Raw genomic sequence first — 18,541 nt, 5'->3', positions numbered from 1 at the left:
GCCTCTCTGAACACTTGTTTTGCCTCTTTGTACTACTTGACTGCTTCATCAAGCGTTGCTGCTCCCAGAATGACATCATCCACGCAGATTGCTTTCTGCAGTGTCCTTGTCGTATCAGGAAACCAGTCTTCCACTTGTTTCAAATGGTGTTTAATTGTAGCTGCCAGTATAAACGTGCTTGGTGTTGTTCCGAACGTTACTCTTGTCATGCGCCATGTTTGCACTTCATTCATTAACGTTCCCTCAGCGTCATGCTTTCAGCACATAAATCTCATTGCATCTCTATCGTCTTTGTGTATAGAGATTTGTTGAAATGCCCTTTCAACATCACCTACTAATGCCACCTTTTCTTTTCGGGAATTAATGAGTAGCGATAGCATGTCCTCCTTCAAATTGGGTCCTGCCTCTAGGTAATTGTCTTTTTTCTTCTTCTGGCGTTTGATGATGATATTTTATAGTCCCCAAGAAAGACTTTCATCTTTAAAACTCCTGCTTCGGGGCGCCGAACCAGTGACCTCTCTATTCTCGGTGCGCGACGATAACCACAAAACCATGGAGCGTAAGTTCTCAAGGATGTTAATGTCAAGCCATTTTATACACGCTGCACCGTTGGTGGTCCTCAGAGCTCCACAACTTCAGCGCGCTTTCGTCATCAGTAGCGAGATGGCGGGAGAAGCGCACGTTGGGCGCATTCGCTCAAAATGCCGTTGCCCCACTCCAGCGTGCGCATTGCCATGCGCACGCGCCTCCACATGACGTGGTAAGAAGACGTAGAGATGGTATCAGGCATGGTCACTCACTATAGCGTGCGCTTATCCCAAAATTCTGGTACATTGTATCCCCTTGCTTCCACCGTAGGTTTGCTTTGAAGTCAATGATTAAAGAAAAGACGAAGGTTCCTTCGCTAGCTGCTGCGGCCGCGTTTATGCATGCAGCACGCCGCTCACACTTGAAGAAGTAAGAATTGTGACAGTTGTTCACGCTCGTCTTGTGTATGCTTGTGCATTTGTTTAGCACATCCTTCTATTTGAGCAGCGTGCTCAAAGTGTCGAGCTTTGACGGCTCGTCGTTCGTGCTCGTTCTATGTCGGCCCATTTCATGCGCGCTTTCTGCTTGAGGTGCGCGCGGCAAGATTCGAGCTGCTTGCCTTTCTTCCCGTGACATTGCAATTTGTTGCTGTTGTATTTATTGCTTTGTCGTTGTGGCGAAACAATGCACAATAAACGCTCAACTAGCTCTGTCAAGACACGTTTCACTTTCGTGTTATACTCATTCGTAAACAAGGAATGAGTAACGTTTTCTTCATAATGTTGTATATTCTGCTGTTCTTTGTTGAGCTTTCCTGTTATCTAAACATTATTCCTCTGGTGTGAGATTTGTTTCGTTTTACTTTCTATCCTCAGTACCAAATGTGTGTTGCGCATTCATGTTTGAAGAAAAGTTTAGCATCTACGGACAGCTTATGCAGTACAAGCTGCCCTAGAAAATTATCAGGAAGAGAAAGGTTTTACATCGCCCGCTGCGATAACACTATTTAAATTTTCACTCTAATATACTGGAAATATAAGTAAAATATGGGAAATTGTACAACATAGAATATCGCTGGGGTCAATGCTTCCTCACGAAACAATAGACAAGCTTCATTTCGGCTTTGTTTTTTCTTCTTCTGCGTGTCTTTCACGTATTCTTCGCACTCATCTCAAGAACTCTTCAACAACCCTAATGGCGTTGCAGTTGCCTCTGCTATTTTTAAAAATGTAAAATAATGTTCAAAAAGCGGTAAGAGTTAAAACCAAGTTTTTTTTATTGCTTTGGTATATAAAAGATGTTGGCGCACAAGTATGGCGCCGGCTACTCCTTAGCCCTTAAGTAAAAGTTGAACACATATCTTATAAGAAAACATACAAAGCATTGGATGGAAAATAGAACACTCAAGCATACATATGCAATAACACACTTTGCGCACATATTACTACACAGTGATAAGGAAATGTTCGAAAGTCAATGAATTAAGTTTCTAATAACGTCCTTCATTAACATTCAATTCAACCAGCATACAACAGCAGAGTACACGTCTGGTCCTTATGGAGATGTATTCGCTCGTGTGTACACAACAGTCTACAGGTCATTCACTCCAGCACACACATATGACGGAGGGCGTGAGATACTGCGCACAACAAGGACGACATGTGTTATACAAATGAAAGTTCATTATTTCTTAGTACTTGCCAGAAATTCTGCTGTCTTGTATAAAAAACGTTTTGACGCTTTTAAAGCGCCCGTCTGTAAAAGTCCAGTTTGGTACTGGCCCAGAAGTTTTCTGATACTGAACGGTCTGTGGTCTAATGTTAACAGCTCCAATTTCAGACGGCGTCTCGGCGTGTCATGATGGGGACAGTCTATGAGAAGGTGGCATACGTCTTCATCTATCAGTCCACATTCGCATTCGGGAGTTTCAGCTCGGCCAATTCTGTGCTAAGAATGCTTGGTGTTTGTGGTGCCTAGCATCAACCGGTGAATAAGAGTTTCTATACTTCTATCCAATGCCAACGTAATATCGAATTCAATGAATAGATCAATGTGATATAAATCACAGCACTTCGTACTTTGGTCAAACCAAGCAGCTTTGCTCATTCTGAAAGTTGTAACCTTTATAATACAGCTCAATTCATTTTTTGAAAATGGTAAAAAAACAGTAACTTCTTTACGATGTACTTGTCGTGCCGCTTCATCGGCAGCTGTCTTTCTAGAAATATTGCAACGGCCAGGTATACACTGGAATTTGATCTCATGTTGCGCCTTGCTTGCTTTGGTGAGCTCTTACAGCGCTTCGTATGCCATACTATCACTAATTGCGGATAATTACTGCCGTAATTATTCTGGAGAGTGATGCTAATGTGGCCTGTGAAACGCTGAAAAGTATCCATTTTTCTCGCGTCTGCTGCCGAGTATGTAAACTTTATAGCACATAGACTAGCAAAAAGTTAGACTGCAGTAGATGACGTCATGCGGCATAATTTGAATGATTCCTGAATATTGAGTTGAGATATAATAAATGCTGATATTGAAGACGCTGTAATACTTGAGCCATCTGTATAAACGTGTATGTACCCTGGATACCGCATTTTTATCTGATAAAGCATGTTTATCTGTTGAGCAGCTTGGATGAACATGTCTCCCTTTCTGATGATGCCATCTGCTGACAATTCAGTGCTTGATATTGCAAGCAGCCATGGAGGATAGTCAACTTCAGAGCTACAAAGAGAGAAAAATAAACAAAATGAAGAGACAGGGAGGTTAACCTAGAAGAACTGGTTTGCTACCCTGTACCTGGATTGGAAAGTAAGGGTCGGAAAGAGAATAGCGATATAGAGATATAAAATAAATTTTTAAAAATTCACATGCACACACATGCAAGGCGTTCCGATCACAGTCGTTTGGACAGGCCAGTTGAACGCAAGAAGCGCAGGAGCGCCTTCACAGCCTTCTTCTGCGACATAAAGTTCTGTCGGTAGCGCAGGATTCTTTCTTCCGAAAGAGTCTGGTTGTCCAGTTCGTCTAGTGCATTGCAGAGTGACTGTTTCTGCGAGGAGTATTGTGGGCATTCACACAGAATGTGCCAAGTTCTTTCGTCACAGCCACAATGGTCGCATGCAGCAGTGTCGGCCATTCCTATGCGGAACGCGTACGCATTGGTAAATGCGACACCCAACCATTATCCGTACAGTATAGTAGCGTCTCGTCGGCGAAGTTTTGGAGAAATTCAAAGACTAATAATTGGGTATAAGGTACACAATCGTGCATGGGTGAAATGTGACTCGTTCTATTGCGACAAGGTGCACTTGCGAGCAAGCATGCTGAGTGTCCGTGCAGCGTCAGTTCTGGATAGTGAAATCAACCTTGATCGCTTTCAGTATGGGCAGAACGGGCAGCTTGATCGGCCCTTTCATTGCCAACTATTCTACAATGACTTGGAAGCCATTGAAAGGCAATTTGTGTCCTTTCTCAATGAAATGGTGAGTCTTTTCTCTAATCTCAAATACCAGAGCTCCAAAATTCGTTCCTTGGTAATATATGTAAATTACTTTGTAGTTTAAGACCATTGCTTTTATCCCTTCATAAAATCTCCAGCGGCAATGGGTGGTCTTTGTGTTGCGTCTATAAGCGAAAAAAATGGCGGCATGTTTCGATTGTTCTAATGACTGGAAAAGGTGGTTGTCGAGTCTCTGCTATGACAAGGCTGCAGGAAGTCGCTCTTGAGACACCTCGGCAGACACGCATTCCTCCTGCTAATAGTCTTTGAAGTCTCTCCTCTGAAGTGCGGGAAAGTCCATGTAAAACCGTCGCAAAATATGCAACATTTTGTCGTATTAAAGCATGGTGAACAGCGAGCATGGATTATACAGATCTGCCCTCATGATTTTCCTGCAATTCTGCGTTGTATATTCACTAGCATAATCACCTCGTTTACGAGTTTCTTTATGTGACGTGCTGGTGATAGCTGCCTTTCAAGTATTACTCCGGGAAACCGATGTTGTGTCACAGTCATTAGTGATTCTCCTTCTGAATTCTAAGTCCTAGTACTTCTAAACGTTGGCACCCTGATTCAAGAGTACAAAGTGCCTACGCCACAAAGCTCGTCGCCTTAGGCGCACAGCTCCTAACCAAAGAATACAAGAAAAATGGAAGGCCACTCCTGTACTTTACCTAGCCCTCTCAACTGCACTCCGACCTCGTTGTTCATGTGCCCTCGTGTATTCCTCTGCTCAATTTTGTACTTCGTACCTCTGCTTCAGAGTATCTTGAAAGCCACGATGAAAGAATCGCGGGGTTGAGGTCTGTACAGCCAGGTGCCGCAACTATTCCAGCTTCTCACACGAAAACCATCTGCTCTTTCTAGCTCGTTCAATTATTTTTCTTAATTATTCCTTTACAAAAGTATATCATTGCTTAAGTAAAATATGCTTTGATATCACATGTATCTAATGTAACCTCGAACTTAAAAGGGAAACATATATATCGCACCAATAACCCCAGACATTTAACATTTCAATGGATAAACTCTTCATTTCCAGAACACATTAACGCACATGAACGTGGCGTAATATTTGCTTTTTTAAGACATGCACCATCTGAGGGTCGCAATCTTTTCGCTGCAGACACTGTTTTTTTTCCGTAAGCCATAGTTTCACCGTGATATCTTTTAACAAATTTATCCGGGGTGCAGATGGTAATCAAGGTGCTCAGGCAAAGACTATACTGTGCATTTTGCATTCGAAAGCGAAACAAAATGTCGGCACTGGAAAATAATTAGGCACAAGGTCATTTTGACCACCTGAACCACTCTCACTGAATGGGCTTGAATCGCTAAGGTTACTGTACATCTCTACAGCACGGGGAAGGAGCGTCATGTATTCAACAAAAAAAAATTGGTTAGCTCTTTCGTGACTTTAGTCGCAATTTCTTTCTTGAACTTCTCGTGACAGTGCTCATTGAGGCTGAGGCTTTTGTCGCACGTGACGTAGAACGTAATGTTCCTGGTGTGAAACCGACGGTGAGAACCGATCACCGGACCGATGGGAGGAACGGCTTCGAACTGAGTAACGTTGTTCGTAAGAGCTGCCACCCAGATGGTCTTCCAACTCGCGCTTAGGGAATCTCATTCTACCTGCGCTGAGCATTAACAAATGTTGGCAAAACTTTGCTTAATTTGAAGTTATCTGGAATAATGAAATGCATGGTGCAACATTATATAATAATGAACACAACGAGTCGTTGCATTCTCTATGTCAATTATTGTCGATTGTGTTCATTCAAGAATAGTGATGTATAGCTGTGGAGATGACCTGAGGTGACTCTCTCTCCCGTTCGGTTATCGTTCGGTTTGCTTACCGCTGATGTGGTTAGCCAGAGGTAGACTGTTCCTTGGCGGCAGCTGGCATCCAAGCAAAATTATCGTGACCCGAAATCAAACCAATTAAAACCACACAAACAGTAAGCATGATAAATTTTCCGCATATAATTGCATTATTGACAGGAAGTGAAGCAAGTTTCTCGGTTATTGTTGCTTAGGAATAAATGTCATCCTGCGACGAACTGACGAATGGCTCTATTTTTCGTATAACACCTTTTTAGTCGTTTCCTTGAGGGTCTCATGGAAGTTGTAACATGAAATATTGTTCATTACGAACCCACAAAGATTTATTGACTGAAATTTCCGAAACGCATAACACCAGCATCCACTCTAATGTACTGAGCTCCCAACCAGGCTCGTACTGCTTTCATTCCAGGAACAGAAGGGGGGGGGGGGGTCAAATTATGTTCAAGGGAAGTTTAATTTCAGTGAAGGTACTATGCTGACCTTGTTAATAGTGTGTTTCTCTGTTGTTAATGATGATGACAATGACAATGTAGATAACGTGCGGCTGTCCCCTCTGTATTGGGTAGGCAAATCTTTTTTTTTTTAATTGAAAACAAACTAAGAAGTTTTTGTCGCCGTTACTTGGCGACAGCTACCCATTTCCACTTCATTGGTTCAAATGAAGAAAAATAAACAAACAATAGCATATATACATATATACAGTCCTATATGGGTGCGAGCAAAAGTTCTCCTATGGGCAGAACAAACACGTAGACAACACGCTCACTCCTAACTTTTGTCCACTCAGTAGTCGTCACAAATCTTCGATCCTTCGAAGAAGTGTTGCAGCACCTTCATTGCTTTGCAGTTCGTTTTGGATGGTCATGGACCTAGTATTTTATTCAACGCATATGACCGCTCGGGATCTAACTTAAGGAGTTCCTGTTCCAGTCACCTTCGGTGGGTGTCGTGTTTCGGACAGTCGAGCAAGAGGTGACAGATATCCTTGTCGTCGTGGCCGGATGAACATGCTGACGATGTTGCACGCTGAATGCGAAGTAGGAAATGCTTTGCGTAAGCAGGTCCGAGTTGTAGGCGATGTATGAGTGTGTCAATACGTCTTCGGAGGTCACGAACTAATCGGTATTCATGATTAGGATCAACAGAATATAGGATCGATTTCTTCGTTCTGTCTGCGAACCAGGTAGACAGGCATAATTCACGTTTTGTTGCTCTTAAAATACTACTTACATCATATTGAGGTACCGGAATGAGGCGCGTTTGCGTATAATTATGAGTGGTTTTCGCCAAATCATCCGCCATTTCATTTTCCTTAATTCCGCAGTGACTGGGAACCCACTAAAATGCCACTCGATGATTCGACTTCGTAGCTTCTGAAAGCTCTTAAGGTATAGCGTATACTGTATGCGCACATCAATGTGTCTTGAAGTGGCATTTTCCACTCATGTAAATGTAACGTGCTCTATCCAAATAATTGATAAAATATGAAACAAACACGGCGCAGACGTACGCACACTTGACTGTTTCAATTCACTTAGTGTGCACAACTACTTTATTTAGATTTGGGTGCACGCTAGAGGACCCCAGGTGGTGGAAATTTCTAGAACCTTCCACTGCGGTGTCTCTCATAATCATATGGTGGTTTCGGGACGGTAAACCCCACATATTATCATCATCATTCTATTCCACGAGTCGTTCTACGAGTCGTGTGTCTGTTACGTGAGTTTACATATGTTACGTCAGTTTAGTTAGGTGACTAGCTGTTTCGTGATGCCACGTGACTTTAGTCCCGTGACTTGTCGTTACGCGATAATAATACGTAATTTTCCTTCACGTAACATACACGCGCATCGTCGCTATTGCATTCGATAGCTGGACAATAGGTGCACGTGTTGTGGTAGCAAAGCAGAAGAGGAGTGCGTGACGCTTTGTTGCTGTTCGCACTACCCGGTTCAAATAAAGGTTTAACAGCTAAGCTGTTAGAAACAAAAAATTAGGGGACTTAAATCTTCGCCTTTAGGAGTTGAACGCCATAGCAACGTCTTGTTTTTAGTACGTACTTCCAACACTTCGTGCATGATACCTTTTCAACTTTGCTACGAATCCATTTCGTGGCTTCAAGAGAATAGGCGCAGTAGCATGTGTGTCTTTTGTAGTGGGGTACCAGCTTTCAACCACGGAGCCATTGTAATAATCACATATTTTGACGCCAATTGGCAACGGACGCTTGTATCACACATTATTACTGCAATATTTAATGTTGCATTGTGAAGCATGTATACAGGGCGTGTGCGTTTTTGAAGCTTGAAAGCTACTTTCACAGTATTTTCAAGCACACGAATTTCTTTTCACAGTTTTCACAAGCAGAGGCGTGACCGTGTGTTAGAACATTCGCTTGCTATACAAACGACCCGGGTGCGATCCGTGCTTATACGCAAACAACTCTTGTTCAGTCCTCACTCTGCTACAGGATTTCATTATCATTTATTTTTTTTATTAGCATTGTTCCCGATTTTGCGGTCACGCATAAGATAATTTTTCGCTCACAACCAATGATGCTGACGCTGACACTGATGCCGACGCCAGAATTTATGCGAAACGAGCTCTCTAACGGTATCGCGTCAAAACTTCAGCTCCTAACCTAAGGGAGCCTTGAATGACCAGTCTGTGCATGATACTCAGGGGGAACAGCGCAAAAACGGGAAGATGAATGAGGTACCACGCAACACAAGCGACGAACACAACCATCACGTGCGCATAAAGACGAAATGCTAACATTTTTCACCTAAATTGCGACATTTCGGCTCGTGGCAGATTTGTCTTTCATTTCAGCTTTATGTGCACGTTAGGGTTGTAGTAAGCGCTTGTGTTGTGCGGTCACTCTTTCTTTGTCCCGTTTTTGCGCTGTTTTCCCCTCAGTTCCTACCAATAAGTTGAAGGTCCGAGGTGTTAGTTCAAAGTTTGGTTTCACCTATAGTGTCGGAGTATATTTCACTGACGGCGAAAATGGCAAAGGAGACCTCTTTGGCAACGTCCTTGGAACCAAGGGCCAATTTTATTTCTCATAGGCAATACTGATCCTGGAAAAGAAATATGATTGTACAATGCCCCGATTACAACCGTAATTTTGTGTGAACGAAGTGTAAACGTAGTTTCATAATGCATGTATCTAGGAAACCACAACAATTCTGACGTATTCGCACGGTTCACAAGTGGTTCTAAGTAGTTTGATTGCATAACGTGCTGTGGTGCTCTTCAAGCCTCCCCAGCGTCTGTTTAGCGTCGACGCTTTATGAGCAGCAGAATAAAAAAAGCAGAGAGAAAGGCTTTCAAACACCTAGCGAGACACAAGTACGTCACCTTCTTTTTTTTGGGGGGGGGGGGGGGGGTTCTGTGTTAAAAGTGATAGAGTGCGCTTGTTTATTTTCCGTGAGCTATATACCCACGTTCAGAGCCTCTACAACTTTTTTTAAGTGCGTGGCAACTTTGTTCTTCTCTGATAATTTTAATTGTGGAAAATGGAAGATGCGATGGCACATCTTGTACTTTGGTTGTTGTTTGTTGTTGTTGTTGTTGTCGCCTTGCTTGTCAAAAGCTTCTTTTTTTAATGACACAACAAACTGTGCTTTTAGTGACGAGGCACAAACTTTGCTGCAACTTTGATTGCAGTGCTCGTAGCCGCAGCACTAAATATTTTTGAGACGAACTTTATGTACAAAACTTTCAATGTATTCATCATTTTTTGGTCTTGGTGTCTCTAGTATTCCACGGGCACTCACGTTTCTTTTTAATTTTTTTTAATTCTACGCGCGGGGGAAGTAGGTGTCTGCGACGGCCCTCTGAAGCACCTGTTTGTACTCGTTGTAGATGACTTCGTACAAGGAGGTCTGCACCTTCTTCTCAAACTCCTTCCTGAAGTCCTTCTTGCGGTCATCTCCGAGACTGAGTGACTTGTCGTACTTGGTCTTCAGCTCGAGCTCCTTGATACGGAACGTCTGAACACTGGCGTCCTTGCCTGGCAGCGCGGCCGCCTCGAAGTCGGTCAGCACCTTGGTGGCGTTCACGTTCACCCAGATGCTCTTTATCGTTCCCGCGAGGTTGTCGCCCTTTGTCTGAGTGGAAGGAAGAGTAAAGAAAAAAAGAAAGTAGGAGACGCTGCGCGTTAGGCTAGGTTAGGTTAGGTTAGCAAGAGGCACACATTGGTCTTCTTTGGTCGATGCAGCGTTCATGGGACGAAGACGATAAGTTAAAAGGGCCATGACATGGTCACCCACCTAATTGTAGTTTGAAGCGAAAAGAAATAGGAGTAGACGGTCTGTAGGGCCTGTACATATTTTGAAACTGATCTGTAAAAGAATATGGAATAATTTATTGCAAAATTAGCAATAATAGCCACCAACTCTGAACCCCGCGTACTGCCAGTGACTTTCATTTTGTCTACCTAAGTTTCAGCCACGCTGCAAATTGTTTATTTTTGAATGCCAAGATGAAATAAAGCTGAAATCGCTCCGCTTTACTCTCAGCCAGGTGGCCACGAAACAAAATAGTTGAAATTTGCTGGCAAACAGACGTTCGCAAAGCAAGCGGCTTGTGACGTCGAGACTCACGAGTGCACCTATTGATTGATTGATATGTGGGTTTTAACGTCGCAAAACCACCATATGATTATGAGAGACGCCGCAGTGGAGGTCTCCGGAAATTTAGACCGCATGGGGTCCTTTAACGTGCACCCAAATCTGAGCACACGGGCCTACAACATTTCCGCCTCCATCGGAAATGCAACCACCGCAGCCGGGATTCAATCCCACGACCGGCGGGTCAGCAGCCGAGTACCTTAGCCACTAGACCACCACGGCGGGGCACGAGTGCACCTATGTTGGCGGACTCTCCGGCTGCCCACATATTTATAAAAATATTAATTTTAAGTTGAGCGCGTGACGAAGCATGCTGAAGTTTCGCCAGTTCGTTTTTGAACAATCATACAATAACCCACCTAACACAGATTACGAGCGAAACGAGAGTGCCATGGCCCCTCTAAAATGTACTGAACAGGAGCTGGCTAGCAACTAAATTTGTATCAGGAAATGCAGCATATACATGCAACATCACAAGTTAAGCCCAAAAATAAAAAAACAATACAAAAAGCCCCAAGATAAGAAAAAAAACAGATACAGTGTGATATATATTTTGCAGATGCTGCTAACATAAATTCTGCGTCACTGAGCGATATTAGCACCAAGCTGACACAGTTATCACATAAAAGTAATAATTGTTGGACTTAATAACGACCCAAAACCACCATATCATTTCGAGAGACGCCGTAATGGAGGGCTTGAGAAATTTTGACCACCTGGGGTTCCGTAACGTGAACCTAAATTTAAGCACACAGGCATCAAGCATTCTCGGCTTTATCGAAAATGCAGCCGCCCAGCCGGGATTCGATCCGGTGACCTGCGGGTCAGCACTGAGAAGCGAATGCCTTAACCACTAGACCACCTTAGCAGGTGACTCAGTTATCACATTTACTTCGAATTCAGACGATCTCAATGACTTCTGCTGCTATCCTTGTGGAAAATATCCTCATGTCACTAGAGAAGGGTGCGTAGCCGCTATCCTGAGAATTGGCGGATATAAAAAGCGACTTAGTCACTCTCAATGAATCTAAGACAAACGTTTACACACCTCCCACTCTGACTATGTATGTGCCTTCTTCTGTGATTATATACATCCCCTACATATGTATATGCTTGTTGTGCTTCCCAATAGTTGCTAGTCGGCGCCTGTCCTTTGCTTCCTAATTCTTCACTCTCGTCCCGTAAACGTTGTGTCAACAAGATGTCAGCTTGTTGAAGTGTCAGTGCTTCCTCAATATATATGCGACATATTGTACGGCATATTTGGAGCTAAAGACACGCCTTGTAGAGAGCGCACCACAAAAAAAAAAAAAGGGGGGGGGGGGGGCAGACGATATCCGCGATGAATGCCTGCAACGGGTTGCTTACATATCTGTACTTCCTTGTGCCTCATATGCCTTTAGGCAGCACATCTTCAGAATGATTCTGATTCTCTTTCTTGTTACAGTCTAAACCAACACGTCAACAACGCTTTGCCGAGTGAAATGCTAGTGCATCTTTGTATCTAGATCACGTGGAATGGTTTGCGCGAATATAGCGTCCTTTTCCCTGGAGCGTAAAGATGTGGCGGCCAATGTGTCAATGTTAGTGAACCGCAAGCAAAATTGTTAGACAAATCAAGCACCGAGTCACATTTACAAATTTTCGTGTCCCCCATGTGGATGAGTACTTCCTTCATTGCCGTGTTCAACGAAAAATGTATGTTGCGTAGTGTGGGGGCAGTACCGACATGAGCGGCGTGGTTTTGTGAACAAGACGAGCCAATCAGCTACCACAAGCCTGCAGTATTATTGCCTTTAGCCTGCACTTGTTGCTAAGAAGACTTCGGCGGACTTTCTAGCTGTCTGTTATTTAACAAGCAATTCGCGTCATAGATTAAGATTAAAAAAATGTCATTTTAGATAATGAAGCATGAATGTTTCCAAATGAACTGTAGTGTAGAATTACTGCTTGGTAACAGCAAAACGTTGCCACAGGCTGCATCCATGCTGTTTTTTTTTTTCAGAGAGGGTGACCATGTTGTAATATTCAGTCCAGAAAACAGGTCTGGGAGGTTGTTTTTTTTCTGCTTTATACGTCACAATACTTGTTAGGGTGAATATCTCATTACAGATAACGAATCTCACCACTGTTCAACAAAATATATCGCTCTCAGAAACGCATTGTTGAGGGGGGGGGGGGGGCGAGATAATGGACAATATTTCACGCAACTCTAGCACCGATATGCTTGACTTGGTGAAACAGAAGTTCATCGTACTTGACTGAAGGAAGGCTGGTTGAACGCACTCAGATGGCTGATAAGAGGTGCAATGCACCTAGAAACAACACAAGTGGCATTTGTGTAATAACGGCAGTTTATAACGAAACTGTATTGTTAGATTATCCATTTGTCAGTATGCACGAACTGCAGTTACTTATCATTGAGCATATTAAAAAAAAGGTTCGCCTACTTTAGTAAGCTGCCTCTTCCTGACGCCCGTATATGCTGAATATGGTGTATTACAAAATACAGGACTTTCTCATTTCGAGGTTTCTGTATGCATGCTCGTCACTGGTGCGATCACTTCAGCGGAGCAGTGATGTTGCAGTAACGTCGTTGCTGAAGAAAGACATCATCATCATCATAATCATCTTCATCATCATCTTCATCATCAGCCTGACTATGTCCACTGCAGGACAAAGGCCTCTCCTATTAAAATCCTCTCTCTTTAAAGTGTCAAGAAAGACACTTTAAATTATATGTTTAAAACGACCACACCCACCTTAGCCAAGAAAGTAGTGTTGATGCCACTCAGGTCCAGTTCGCAGGCGACTGTGGTTTTGCCACCGACCAGGACCGGTGGCTGGCAGCTGCCCTTGCGGTGTGGGGCGGTGTCCAAGTGTCGAATGGCGCCCTCGGTTGCGTTTACCTTCAGGTCTCGGTTGAACAGGCCCGTGGACTTTATCTGCGTGATCACATATAGGTGTGTAGTATTAAGTATACAGCACATTTCCTTGAATGTTAAAGCGGCTGGAATTAGTCGTGGATTGGTGCATCCCGCGAACGTTTCGCACCATGTCGAAGACGCTACTTCGTATAACGTTACCACAGTGTCTCACCAGTTCTATGAAATTAATGCCTTTTTACAACGTTCTCACTCATACACGAATAGTCTGCGAGTCCTGAGACTGAGATTCTCCTATGCTATTCTCACACCGTCTGAGGATAAGGTGCAGACATATCTTAATTAACATAAGCAGGTTTCTTAAACAACTGATGCAACAAAATATTCAACAAAAGTACACTAAACGAACACAACTTTGTCATGCAATTGCTGCAAGCCATTTTGGGAAGAAACATGAAATACTAATCGAGAAGTACATGTTACGTGTTATCAGGTGGCGAGGAGAAAGAACAACAAGAAAGAGGGCAGGGAGGCTAACCAGTCACAGATACGCTTTACTACCCTGCGCAGGGGGATCGAGAAAGAGGAATATAAAGATAGAGAGAGAGGAAAGAGACGAGAAAATCATCAGTTCATGGGCTGACGTTCATGTACGAGCTATCAGGGTGAACGAGCCGAATGGCGTAGAAAAACAACGCAATATATTACAAAAAGTGTCCTGCAAAAAAAAAGAAACCCTTGTTTCTTGAGATAATATACCATGAGTATTTTCATGAAACACAAAGTGCTAAAACTCACCTTGAAATGAAAATCGGGAATGGACGAGAAGGGGTACAGCTTGGTGTTTCCTCTAACGAGAGAGGGCATCTTCTGCGTAAGGACCGTGTCCATGAACACGTTTGAGTCCATAATAGTCGCTGCCGAAGCTGAGGAAACGGTAAAAATAGGAAAAGAAGAAAAATATTCCTGAGCACACAAAAATCGGCACTCACAATTTCACAAGCATTTAGATTCTTTGACCCATGCACTATCAAACGTAACAAAAATGTTAGCGAACAGTAAGCGTATTTTCATTTCATATAACATACACAGTTGCTGCGAGCAATGAAGATTGTAAAAATATTGGCACACGTAAATACACATACATATCACAATATAATTTGTACGCTGAAAACAGGAGGTTAATATAAAAGGCGTTCGTAACACTTGGCAAAGATTAGGACAATCAGAGTTTGCTACTGCTTTCTTATATTGATCAACTTTACAGCAGTAGATTTCTTAATTACGTAGTTACATATTTCAATCTTCACTAGTTGTCCCACCAAAAACGTTCTTCAGGGCTAATGCTTACCATAGGCCACAATGGCAGCGCAAATCACGTAAAACGTCTGCATTTTGATGTTTTTGAACCTGCAAGATATAAAAAACATCCTTTAGAGTATAGCACTTTCGTCTCAGGTAAAATAAAAACTACCAAAAACAGGTGTTTAGCAAGGAGAAATTTCAAGAACAGCAGGTAGGCGCACAGGCTGTCACTAGCTTCATTTATTAGACTCTCAATGCGAACTTCTTATAATCAAAAAACATTGCGAATGCGTCAAAATACTTTTTTTTAATCTGTTACATGTCCACTGTGCGGTGTCGACTTAGTGAAACTGAGAGATTCGTCGCATCTTTCCAGATTGCTCTTGTATCCCTTTACAAGAAGTTTGCTTTCATATAAACATGAGCTTAACTCTATTTATGCCCAAAATGATACCCCCATTTTCTGTCGAATAAAGAAAGGAACAGGACAAGCAGTCTAGAATGTGGGACATTTTATGCACTTCAACTGAGAAAAATGAACTAACAGCTATTGCACGATTCATCTGAGTGGCTACAACTATCCTTGTGGCATAAGCGGTCATCGCTCTGAAATAAAGCACACACTTTTGAAGTTGAAGAAATTTTTATATAGTGTCAACTGTTCGGTAAAACCACTTTTAGCACCGATAGGACCGAAAATAGCACAAGTTTTAAAAAATTGTATTAAGATACGTGCCCGGTGTCATTCTACTAGACAGAACCGGGAATGTTTTTATCATTCATACGAGATATATTCTCCAATTTCGAATTTCCAATGAATGGCGTTGAACGAACACAATTTGAGAGCATTTTAGCGGATTTACCAAAGCCCCGTATCAGCGATCGATTTAGTTCTTTTTCAAGTGGAGCAATGACACTGTAAGAATCATTAGCGATCTTTGCTTTACATGGCTAAAACATCGAAGAGTAACGGTAGGCGCACGAGCAAACAGCGCAGAGAGGCGACGTCGCCGTAGTCGGCGGTCGCGACGGCGCTTGCCTTACCTTTTTTCCAGCTGACTCTGGCAAGTGACTCCAACCGACTGAAACGGGAACCCGCCCCGTGCCGCTGACGCTACGTCACATAGCGTTCGCGATCCTTTTTTCTTCTTTGTCTGTTATCTTATCCTTGAGGACGGCGCGCATAATAAGCGGTGTGCGACCCTTGAAGCAATCCCTGTACCCTCGCGGGCAATCGAAAACCAGTTTCGATCCTCCCCCGTCAGCCGACCTAACGGCCGACGAAGCGCATGCACTTCTTTTATTTATTCTGTTAATGGCGTGAGACGTTCCCTTCATCTGTGTAAGAAACGAAGGCTCGTCAGTGTATGAATGAACACCCATGAGCAAAAGTACACGGACCACAGAAACGCAAGCGGGAATCGCTTTCTACACCGTCTGGACGCCAGCCGTCTGCTGTCGAAGGCATTTTTGTTTTTGACGGAATAGCTGTCGATAGGAGTACTCCGACGGCGTTTGAAAGAGAAATATTGAAAATTTGCCCCCTAAAGTGTTTTCGACCACATTTTGTAAGAAATCATAGCCTGAGTGGTTCTTGACCAACATATACTTAACAATTTCACGTCCATTAACCGTGCCTCTTTAAAAGCAATGTTGGGACAGATACTACAAATTTCATAGTAGAAGCCAGGCCATGAAAGCAGGCGAACTGAAGCCATTCGCTTGTTTTGACCAAACACATTAAAGGGCGTATTCGACACGTGCTCAGTGGAATGCTAAGGTCAGGTCTCGGTCGCCGTAATGAGTGCAGTAGAGAAGATGTAGGGTCCAAGAAGCACGCTTCCTTTCACCGGGGGTGTTTCTGTCAAGCATCCGGAGCGTTAACAAGCTCCTGTCACATCCTCTTGCTGATATCAAAGCAGCGCAGGCAAAATAAGTTCAGTGCCAATTGGCGAATGCACGAGTGCTTATTGTGGACTTTCTCATTGCTTTAGATTACCAAGTATGCGCATGACTCTTGAGCCGCAGCTGCATGAAGTAGGGAGATGTTCAAGGCTCTGCCATTTCGCAACGCTTCCTTTTTACATTAAATCTCATTTTCGGCGCGAACACGTAACAGTGACGCTAATTTCTTTTGAGCAAACGCACATGGATCTTTACGGAGAAGACAGCGAGAAAAATATCATCCCCTCGAGTGACTTGTGCGTGTCAGACAAAGTTGCACCTACACGCAGTTCTAAATAGGTCGCTAATGGTATTTCCGGGGCTCCTCTAACGTAAGATACTTGCGACGGGTGTGGATTTTTTTGTGAAGACCTAAAGAAGATGTTGTGCTCTCAGAACAATACTTATTCGCAACGCCATTCCACACATACCTCTCTATCTTGATTTTAAATAATGAACAATACTTACAGTAGTGCGAAAATCAAGCGCTGGTACTCCATTTTCGCCTGAAAGACTACGCTAAGAAGTAAGTCTAGTTACGAAAGATCCTCGAGACATTAAATAATGTATTGTATAGTACCATTTAAACAAGAAAAAACATAGAATGAAACGTCGTGATAGCAAAAAAAGATATATTTTATTAAATTTTTCCATACTGAAAAAAAGAGCGTCACAATGAGAAACGTCAAGTTCAAAACTAAAAGTGAAGTGAAATTGTACCGTCTTCCTTGAAACCCCCCAAAAATAATGCTTTCTGCATGCTAGCACTTTTAAGAATGTCTTGTTGTTTTTCAAGGGTTGTTTTTCCTAAAGCAGGGAACGTGTTTTCAAGGATCAAGGTATACTGCGTGTTTTAACTACACCGTTATTTTGGTTTGTCGGCGAATCAGCCTGATTGGTGCGGGCTTTTTTATGTTTTTATGTTCTTAATTTTTTATGTCTTTCTTGATTTCTATCTTCTCCACTACGCTGCAGCATTGACTGAAGACTTGCCAGAGAATAGCCACTGAGTCGGCCTCCTCTGTGTTGTTTACACCTTTTTGGCGAATAAGTTTTGTGCTTGTTGTCGACTGTCATTCATCATCGTATCCCAAGGTCTCTCCAGCCACCTAACAACGCCTAGCAATGTCGACAGCAAGATCACCAACGATGCTTGTTATCGCGTATACTAAGTCTATAAGGCCAAACATAGGGCGTACCCCCAGTTTATATGCATAAGAAAACATGATGATTGCTTGAAAGGCTGTAATGGCTGAACATTGTTACGTTCTTATCGGTCGGCAAAGGAGGATACCTATGAAAACCTCTGTGTCTACGCGATTGCGCTTCTCGCTTTGCATTCCTTATCGGTGAATGTCCGACTAGCAAAACGATGCGGCAGACATAAATACAAGACGTTTGTTAAGCAACACTGAAATACGCTAAGCATGGCCACAAACTAAGTCTGACTGATCCAGTTAATTTAATCATTCCCACTAACGCAAAATAATGCAGGCATAGCAGTGCGACTTACAGAAGAGCAAATCGACCAAGCTAACTTTACAGAGCGTAAACCATTATATCAAAAGCTACTACGCTTTCCTCTAAGAGAGGAGATATTATTGGAGACTGGTGAGCTAAGCTAAAATTAATGGCACGAAAGAAGATGATGACAATCATTGTTATCTTTGTTTGCATCTTATTGGAAAGACTACAACAAGAAGCGGGAGAGCATGCCTGTTTTAATCGGGGTCTATATAATCTCCTACAATCTAGCATGCAGGCTATATGTTTTACTTTTAATCCTTTATACAAGCCTTCATTATTACAATGTGATCTTCAATTTTATTATGTGAATTGAACCCGCGACCTGCGAGCGACCAGCAGAGTGCCATAACCGCTACGCCGCCACG

General features: G+C 42.9%; 1 protein-coding gene across 3 annotated transcripts; it reads right to left on the bottom strand.

Moving 5' to 3' along the window:
* Positions 1-8,904: 8,904 nt before the first annotated feature.
* LOC119159679 (salivary anticoagulant protein P23) lies at positions 8,905-15,886 on the bottom strand. 3 transcript variants are annotated; one of them, XM_037412507.2, is made up of 5 exons: positions 15,750-15,886; positions 14,752-14,810; positions 14,199-14,326; positions 13,278-13,460; positions 8,905-9,993 (listed from the first exon to the last, which is right to left on the bottom strand). In XM_037412507.2, the coding sequence occupies exons 2-5, from the start codon at positions 14,792-14,794 to the stop codon at positions 9,685-9,687; spliced, it is 663 nt and encodes a 220-aa protein (XP_037268404.1). In that variant the 5' UTR covers positions 14,795-14,810; positions 15,750-15,886; the 3' UTR covers positions 8,905-9,684. The 3 variants fall into 3 exon arrangements, with proteins under 3 accessions (XP_037268404.1, XP_037268403.1, XP_075745687.1); XM_037412506.2 differs by lacking the exon at positions 15,750-15,886 and adding an exon at positions 15,569-15,735; XM_075889572.1 differs by lacking the exon at positions 15,750-15,886 and adding an exon at positions 15,653-15,720.
* Positions 15,887-18,541: the final 2,655 nt, after the last annotated feature.

The sequence above is a fragment of the Rhipicephalus microplus genome, chromosome 1 (genome assembly GCF_043290135.1).
Source record: "Rhipicephalus microplus isolate Deutch F79 chromosome 1, USDA_Rmic, whole genome shotgun sequence".
NCBI classification, from domain to species: domain Eukaryota; kingdom Metazoa; phylum Arthropoda; class Arachnida; order Ixodida; family Ixodidae; genus Rhipicephalus; species Rhipicephalus microplus.
The sequence above is the reverse complement of the archived record's forward strand: the minus strand, read 5'-3'. Positions and strand labels throughout refer to the sequence as shown.

Coding starts and splice junctions, on each gene's coding strand:
- LOC119159679 (XM_075889572.1), bottom strand. Junction 14,327..14,751: donor CGCTGCCATTGTGGCCTATG/GTAAGCATTAGC, acceptor CCGTTTCCTCAG/CTTCGGCAGCGACTATTATG. Junction 9,994..13,277: donor ACACTACTTTCTTGGCTAAG/GTGGGTGTGGTC, acceptor CCTTCCACTCAG/ACAAAGGGCGACAACCTCGC.